Genomic DNA, 8,802 nt, shown 5'->3' with positions numbered 1-8,802 from the left:
TCAATCTCACTTTCATCTCCATTCTGAATCATGTCCAGAATGAACTGGCTATGCTTATCCCAATCCCATCTCTTTTCCCTGTTCATCTAGAGAGAAAAAATGGTAAATATTCATGCCTTGCCTGATGTCATGATGTAGTCCCAGACCTGCCATTTTAGTAGCTAGCTACTTGGTGCCCAACAGGTCTTATTGCAACCCATGAATAAAATTATACAACTGATATTGGTTCAATTAAGCTAGAATAAACAATATATAACTAAATATAATTGAATCAGCCAAGTAAACTGATCAGATCATGATTACTTTTCTTATTGTGACACATAAGTCACAACAATTTTTTTCAACAGTTTTTAGGCTAATTGCCCGATGTGACATTTGTGTCACACCAATATTTACTTGATCGTTTTATACAAAGTTCTTCAAGAAATGTGTAAACAATAGTTTATTTTTAACAAACAGCATGATATTTAAACATTGCAATCCTTGAATTGGATAAATCTTACCTTTTAGCCTCAGAAAGAGCAGCTTCAAATTAGCTAGGTAGCTGGTTTTTCCAAATGCAAATTTCAGTCAAGTTCAGTCGGTTGGTATGGAAACACATGATCACCCCACTGGTCACATGACCTATCATAAATGCGCTATAGGTGTTACTCTGGGACTTCATGAGTGAAAACTCAAGGATTAACTTAACATGGAACCATCCAGAGCATTAATAGGGCGTGAGACAACCGTGTCACAGTGGGTCCTTATGGGTTAAGCAATGATAAATCATCCTAAACAAACAATTAAGGTAAGTCACACGAGCCATCCACTTGCCTTGTTCCTCTTGGAAAGCTTCACAAAGAAAGTTACTTTCCACTTCAGTATATTTTTCCAGCGACTTCTGGCCCTCTCCAAAGTAACGCAGGTGAGTGTTGGTAAACTTCCTCTGTTTCTTCCACAGGTAACCATTGCTCAAAGCTATGCCTGTGAAAATGTTATATCAAATTGTTAACAAAGCAAACAGGCTGTGCACAAAGTCCGACGCACGATGAACAGAAACGCTTGGTGTCACTCCCTAACCTCTGCTGTGGCTGAGTTTGGTGCGTCCTATTAGACAGGGACGAGTTGTAGACACCAACGTATCAACACTACGCGTATTCTGCATTCACATTATAATTTATCCCACATGAGCCGGCTGTCCAAACCACGATTTCAGGTTATAGTTATGGAGAAAAGCCATTTGTTATACCATTTTATTTACCTACTCACCAAGGCCCTTGAAGACAACATGGAAGAGAGGAACGACAGGTCGGTCAACAAAGCTGTCCAGCTGGTTGACAAGAGCTTCTTTGACCATCTTGTATCCTGAAATAAACACCATCCTCTCGCTGCCTCTTCTCAAGCTAAACACGGGGCCGTACTCCTGAGCAAGCTGTATTTAAAAACAATATACTTTTCAAGAGAGGAAATGTTTGTCAAAGACATTTTGAAACTTTCAGTATATAAATTATGCAATAGAAATAAAGGCTGTTTTGTCAGCTGAAATGCTAAAAGTGTGTCAAATAACATCAATACTTCACTAAAAAAAAGGACAAACTTTGACGTAGTTCTTCATTGCAACCACTGCTACAAAAGGTTCTATTATTCTGCTAAATTCACCTTGTGCATGCTGTTGCCCTGTGTTGATGTAGTTTGTCATTGTTTTGTGTATCCGATGTTCAATAAGTGACGATTGACATTTTTTGTATGAGACTGTGATAAATCTGAACCTTTGCATTGGTCTTTGTAACAATCACTGTAATTTGAGTCATTTTCCATGAGGTGCAGCATTATTTTTTTTTGCTGTCTGTCAATCAAGCAGCAGAAAATAAAAGTTGGTTTGGGTGAAATACATGAGCACACACTGATACGAAACTGGCACTTTTTAATTGCAATCTTATGATGTGTATGTATCATTAGTCCTTGCTCTCCTCATGTTGACAACACTACTCCATTTAAACCCTCTGCCCCATGGATATTAAAAAACTTCCTCTCTTTGTAAAAACTCAGATGCACATACTCCATAAAGTGTAACTGGTCACTTTACCTTCTCCATTGTTTTGAAGTCAACTCCAGTGAAGACATTTCCTAGAAAAGGCATGGCCCAGGGTCCAGGTGGCAAGTTGTGAGGCCTCCAGTTTCTTACCACATCAGTGAAAAGTAACAATACAAAACCAAACAAGAGCCAACCAGTAAAGTCCATGCAATCAAAAATCGCTTGAAAAATCATGATGAAGATATTTCAAAAGGTCCTCTGTTCGATCCTTTACGTTATCTGGGAGAGGAGTGGAGGAAACTGGAAAAACAGGAGCCCAGCAAGGGAATGTTATGTTATGTAACACTTACGTCCTCTCAGGACCTCTGAAGTGAAAAACAAGGCTGGAGCTTGAACTTTTCAACCATACTGTTGCACATGCACTGCATGTGAGGGACACAAGGTGGTCTTCCCAATCATTTTAATAAGATCATTTATCTTTGATCAATCAATAAATCAAGTACCAATGTAAAGTCATATTCAAATACATTATAGTTTTTGTACAGTAGATGGATTTTATACATGTGTGTGTAAGAGATGTGTACATAGGTTTAGCGGCGAGACACATTTGACCCAGTGTCAAAGGGTGCAGCAATAAAATAATTCAGTAATTGTATATATATATAGCCTTATGTCTAAATTAAAGTCTTAACCATTAAACAGCCTTCTGGAGAAATGAAGACCATTTAGGACACCCAGCAGCAAATAAAGTAGTTAGGGTTAGCCCCACCTTCAGCAACTGCAACATTAAAGTAGTCCTAATGCTTACACATTAATGCATCTATAGCCTTCTTCAAATAGGCCTAAAATGTATGATAAGGTCATTCTGCATAATGGGAATTTTTTGACTATAATGTAATAGCCTAATGTGCTTTTACTTAAGTAATTGTTTTAATGCAGGACGTTTACTTGTATCTGAGTTATTCCTCCGCCACTAACAGGCACACACGCGCTTTTATTTTGAAAAAACAAAACGCCGGAAACACTGCCTTGTTATCACAGTTACCTCTCTGGTTCCTGGAGGTAAGACAGGGACCCAGTGTAGTTACAAACTTGATTGAGCTCTGTGCAGTCGTGACATGTACAGCTGTAAAACAAGTAAGCTAGTATAAACAAGCCGCCGAATGGAGACAATATACGGTGTACTCGGCCTGGAGTGGATAGACGCCTGGAGCATTTTGATATTTCTGTGCGTTTTCCTGCTGTTGGCTGATGTTTTGAAGAACAGAGTGCCGTCAGACTTTCCTCCTGGACCGTGGGCTCTGCCTTTGATTGGGGATATTCATCGCATTGATCCCACCAGACTTCACCTGCAGTTCACAGAGGTATGTCTCCATAAATACAGTGTGAATGCCGTTCAGTCAAATGGCTCAGAAAAAACAAGAGAAAACAACAAAACATCCTTAGGATCAAGTACCCACTACCCATTGCTTTTCGTTGCACATTCTACACTTTTAAATAAATATTACATTTTTTTTTATTTAGTAATATTCATTTCAAAATCAAATAAATAAATATGTATGTGAATGAAAAGTCCAGGAAGTGAAAACTCAATTTCAGAGCTATGAATAAGCTTCAGGCAAGTTCCCCTGGGAAATGCAAGAAACCATTAACTCATGTGCAAGAAGACTGCAGAAATGGACTTAGCCTTCAAAAATAAAAACTCAACCAAGCTGTTTGGCCCAGTTTAAACAGAGTCAAATATCCCCTGTGTTATGTAATCAAGTGAAGTGCCACCATTAGCACTGGATGTAGAACCAAAGGGGTTAGGTAGCTCCTGAGTTTCAAGTCATTGCATCAAGTGTTATGAAATGTTGACGGACAGTTCACTGGCAACCATTTTAACTCTTTGTTAATCATTTAACTCATTCTGAGCCACAAATGTTCTGGTTCCAGCTTCTCAAATGTAAATATTTACTGATGTTCTTACTAAATTGAATCTCTTTGGGAATGTCTTGAGATGAGCTTTTTTTTTTTACCTTAACCCTAACTCAAATATTGGCAAAATAAATTCTGTGGAAAACACTTTACAAGCAAGAATAGTAAGAAATACTGTAAGAAGGGCCACCAGGTTGCACAGGGAACAAAGAGAGAGAAGAAAAGCTCTTGTTCAATACCTTGTCATAACCTGGACCTTATCCTAGGTTGGAGTGCCTCCTCTTCAGTGATGCCACGTACCGTATGCTTCATCATCAAATGTGTCAGAATTACATCTCACTGCCTGTTTACTCAACGTGGTGACAGCCACAGATTTGCCCTCAAACACAGCCACCTATTACCCTTAATATTTCACTGAAGAAACAGTCACCACCAGACTTAAATAATAAGATGCAAACCAATTAAGAATGAAAGATGAGGTCTGCAGTTGTTTGAGTTTTCTCTAACCAGCCTCTAGTGGCTTTAATAGGAACTGCATGTGGAGTCACGCCCTAGCCACCCAGTCATGTTTGCAATGTGGTCTTTTTTCATGAGACATGTAATATTTGTGAGGCTGCATTATTCAAATAGCTGCACTCACAAATTTACACTTGCAATAATAATGCAATTTTTTTTACACAGCCTAGAGTCACTATTGTCAAAGGCAAATCGAGAGATTAAACCTGGTGTGTTCAGTTTGCAGAGAAATATGGAAATGTTTTCAGCCTTCGCATCTTTGGTGGACGGTGTGTGGTTATTAATGGCTACAAACTTGTGAGAGAAGCCCTGGTCCAAAGAGGAGAGGACTTCACAGATCGTCCCATCGTACCACTGTTTGCTGATTCAGTTGGGAATAAAGGTAGTCTGCGTTGCAGGTTATTTAAACAGTTCCTAGTTCATGATCAGTGAGGCCAGAAGTATCAGACATACACCATGTGAAGCATATTAACATTTAGTTTGTGGTATTTACATTCAGGTCCTGTTACATATGGTTTAATGCTATATTGTGTTTTTCCAAAAGGTCTTGTGTTATCAAACGGTAATCCATGGAAGCAGCAGAGGAGATTTGCTCTTCATACTCTCAGAAACTTTGGTTTGGGCAAGAAAACCCTGGAGCCATCCATCCAGCAGGAGTGCCGATATCTCACTGAGGCTTTTGCAGTTCATCAAGGCACTAAACAAATCTTATTTTGTATATATGTATATGTATATATATACATATATAAATGTGTACATATATGGCTTTGGCTGGTACTGTATATATTTATTTGTTGTTTCTATGTCTTCTATTTATTTTACAGGAAAACCCTTTAATGCCCTGCCACTGATAAACAATGCTGTGTCCAACATCATCTGCTGCTTGGTGTTTGGGGATCGATTTGAGTACACTGACGAGCACTACAAGTCTATTCTTCAGAACTTCAGTGATGTAGTGTCCCTACAGGAAAGTTTGGTGATACAGGTTAGCTAACATAGTGCACACAGTAATCTTTTTAAAATCAAAATTTATCCAGCCAGAGATCAGAAATTAATAGTGTATTTTAACAACAATATTTTAAAAGGATTCCATTACAACATAATTAAAATGAAACTAAATAAAAAACAACTAAATAAAGAATAATCATCCACTCATAATGATCTGTTTGACCTGCACAGATGTCATCACTGTATCAGGTTTCCACTGTACATCTATCAGATAAATGTAGTGGAGTAAAGACTAAAATATTTCCCTCTGAAATATATATTGGAGGGCTAGCTGCAGTGGTTAGTGCTGTCGCCTCACAGCAAGAAGGTTCCGGGTTCAAGTCCCGGCTCAGCCGTAGGATCTTTCAGTGTGGAGTTTGCATGTTCTCCCCGTGCCAGTGTGGGTTCTCTCCGGGTACTCCGGCTTCCTCCCACAGTGCAAAGACATGCAAATGGGGACTAGGTTAATTGGATACTCTAAATTGACCATAGGTGTGGCTGTGAGTGTGAATGGTTGTCTGTCTCTATGTGTTTGCCCTGCGATGGACTGGCGACCTGTCCAGGGTGTACCCCGCCTCTCGCCCGAAAAGATGCTGGGATAGGCTCCAGCCTCCCCGCGACCCTACTAGAGGATAAGCAGTAGAAAATGGATGGATGGATATTGGAGTAGAAGAAGAAGAATTGGTTTGAAATACTCAAGTATAAATACCCCATAACTGCACTGTAGTACAGTACTTAGTTACTTTCCACCACCATGTGTAACAAACAAACACACTAAAGCACTGAAGAATCTCCTGGACATGGGCTTACAGGTAATTTTGTTTACTGCCAGCAGGTGGTGGGATTCATGAAAACCCATCAGATCTTCGCCAAGGCCAAACAACATACACCGAACCTCAGAGAAAAAAATTTAAATCATAGTAAATCATCCAGATCTGCTTCAAAATTGAATTGGTTCTTCTTTGGCCCATCCCTCCGCCAAGTTTGGTTCATATTACTTCCATAACTTTTGCATAATCCTTCCGACAAACAAACACACAGGTGAAAACATGACCTCCTTGGCAGAGGTGATAAGTGGACCACAACTACATACAACTGTCCATGAATGGTAATGCCTGATGTTTAGAAAGTCTTTGTCTGTACTCAAGTGGTGAACTGTTGCCTGATTCTCAGATGAGCTGGTATCTGTCCTCCTGCTCTGTAGATTTACAACGCAATGCCCTGGCTCATGAAGTGGCTGCCTGGACCTCACAAGAAGATACTCACTCTCTTACAGAAGATTATTGACTTCATCGAAATCAAGATCAAAGAACACAGAGAAACCCTTGACCCCTCCTCACCACGAGATTACATCGATTCCTTCCTCATAGAAATGAGAGACGTGAGAGACGTTTTTATTTGACTGTACCATGTTTGTTCAGAATGCATTTTCCAAAGAAATATGTCAACTGACTACTGTCTCTTTCTGTCATTAATAGAAGGAAGACAAAGATTCTGGTTTTGATTTAAAAAATTTGTGTATTTGCACCCTGGACCTGTTTGGTGCTGGAACTGAAACTACTACTACTACTTTACGCTGGGGACTTCTATACATGATCTACTACCCTCACATACAAGGTGTGTGTGTGTGTGTGTGTGTGTGTGTGTGTGTGTGTGTGTGTGTGTGTGTGTGTGCGCACGTGCGTGTGTACGTGTGTGTGAGTCCCTCCCCATGCCTGCATCCTTTGCATGCATCTTGACATAACTTTATAGTATCAGGGGCCTCTCATAGGTCAACCCTGTGCTGACTGAGAAAGAGAAAGTGGAAAGGAGGGAGGTTTTGCACATAATTTCCCCCTCTGTTTATGCAGTTTCACAATGTTTCCTGTTCTCACTGTTTGCAGAAAGAGTCCAGGCTGAGATAGATGCTGTGGTTGGTTCATCCAGACAGCCCTCTGTGATTGACAGAGAAAACATGCCCTATACTGATGCAGTCATCCATGAGATCCAGAGAATGGGCAACATCATCCCACTTAATGTGGTCCACATGGCAAACAAGGACACCACGTTCGACAAGTACACAATTCCAAAGGTACATGATGGACATTTTTAGAAAGAACTAAACTGTTTGTTTTCTATTATATATTATATTTTTTGGCATAGTTTTTGAATGCCCTACTTTTTTTGCCACTCACTCCAAAACCATCACCTTTTTGACGTTTTTCAGGCCAGTCAATGCTTTTGATTAATATATTTCTCCAGGGCACCATAATCATACCCACACTGCACTCGGTCCTACATGATGAGTCGATGTGGGAAACTCCACACTCCTTCAACCCTCAACACTTTCTGGACCAGGATGGTAAATTTAGGAAGAGAGAGGCTTTCCTTCCCTTTTCAGCAGGTCAGTCAGCAGTTACAACCCTCCAAAACTCAGTTACATGTTGTTTAAATCAAGCTTTACGAAGGAAAATGGAAAAAAACAGTTGCCTGTTATCAATAGTTTGACTGTGTAACTGTTTGCCATAACATTACTTAAATTGTTTGGTAAGATAGTTGGGAGGGGATGAGTGTCTCCATCTTATCCTTAGGTTGTTCCAGAGCTGTAGTAATATAATGTGATGAAAGCGGATCCCTTGAAGCTTTTGTGAGTCCGACTCATCCGATATATTGTGTATTCTCAGGTAAGCGCGTGTGTCTTGGGGAACAGCTGGCCAGGATGGAGTTATTCCTATTCTTTACCTCCCTCCTTCAGAGGTTTACCCTCTCGCCACCTGCTGGAGAGCAGCCCACTCTGGAGTCCAGGCTTGGAGGCGTTCACTGTCCCAAACCTTATCGTCTATGTGCCGAACCACGATAAACCACTAACTGCCCCAACCTGAACCAAGTTGGAGTAAAACACAATGTAGAAGTAGGCTACTTTTCTTGCTCTCAATCAGTCAGCCTTTACAATAAACCTTTATGCATTGAAGTAAACCACTGTATTCAAATATGCAAAGAAAATCCTAAAAAAACATTCAGATTTTTTTTAATCAATGGGAGCTATTTTTGCACTGCACATTGTATTTGTCTGACTTTCTAAAACTTTATGTGTGTGAATTAATAAGATTGATGTTTACTTCATGCATCTCATTCAGACCTGTACATGTTCACATGGTGGTTTCAGTCTGTGGTTTGGTTGGTGAGAAAAACACTCAGTGAGAGAATACCATGCCCCCAGGCTGGGTGCTGTTTATCAGCCTGGCAATCTGCCATATCTGTTGTTGTAAGGAAATTTATTTAGTTTGTAGTAAACCGGATAATCAGTTTATGTGATGTTTGAAATTAGTGTGACAGAAATCGTCAATAAACAATTACACCTGCATTTGAAGGCTTTCACAATGTTT

At 39.9% G+C, this 8,802-nt stretch overlaps 2 protein-coding genes across 2 annotated transcripts in view; one reads left to right on the top strand and one right to left on the bottom strand.

Moving 5' to 3' along the window:
- Positions 1 to 2,385, bottom strand: part of LOC111653752 (cytochrome P450 2J2-like) — a 5,616-nt gene extending 3,231 nt beyond the window's left edge. The window contains exons 1-3 of the mRNA XM_087173507.1: positions 2,069 to 2,385; positions 1,252 to 1,414; positions 813 to 966 (exon numbers count right to left, since the gene is read on the bottom strand). Of these exons, the coding sequence (XP_087029633.1) occupies positions 813 to 966; positions 1,252 to 1,414; positions 2,069 to 2,251 (500 nt within the window). The 5' untranslated portion in view covers positions 2,252 to 2,385. The remainder of the gene's footprint in view (positions 1 to 812; positions 967 to 1,251; positions 1,415 to 2,068) is intronic.
- A 673-nt stretch (positions 2,386 to 3,058) lies between these two features.
- LOC111653766 (cytochrome P450 2J4-like) lies at positions 3,059 to 8,780 on the top strand. The gene is made up of 9 exons (XM_023404446.2): positions 3,059 to 3,381; positions 4,670 to 4,832; positions 4,995 to 5,144; positions 5,275 to 5,435; positions 6,642 to 6,818; positions 6,916 to 7,054; positions 7,321 to 7,508; positions 7,679 to 7,820; positions 8,101 to 8,780. The coding sequence occupies exons 1-9, from the start codon at positions 3,181 to 3,183 to the stop codon at positions 8,274 to 8,276; spliced, it is 1,497 nt and encodes a 498-aa protein (XP_023260214.1). The 5' UTR covers positions 3,059 to 3,180; the 3' UTR covers positions 8,277 to 8,780.
- Positions 8,781 to 8,802: the final 22 nt, after the last annotated feature.

This window comes from Seriola lalandi, unplaced genomic scaffold, assembly GCF_002814215.2.
Source record: "Seriola lalandi dorsalis isolate HSWRI2012SDOR001 ecotype SW California unplaced genomic scaffold, Sedor1 jcf7180002054244, whole genome shotgun sequence".
Lineage (NCBI taxonomy): Eukaryota > Metazoa > Chordata > Actinopteri > Carangiformes > Carangidae > Seriola > Seriola lalandi.
This window is presented reverse-complemented; position numbering and strand designations above follow the sequence as displayed.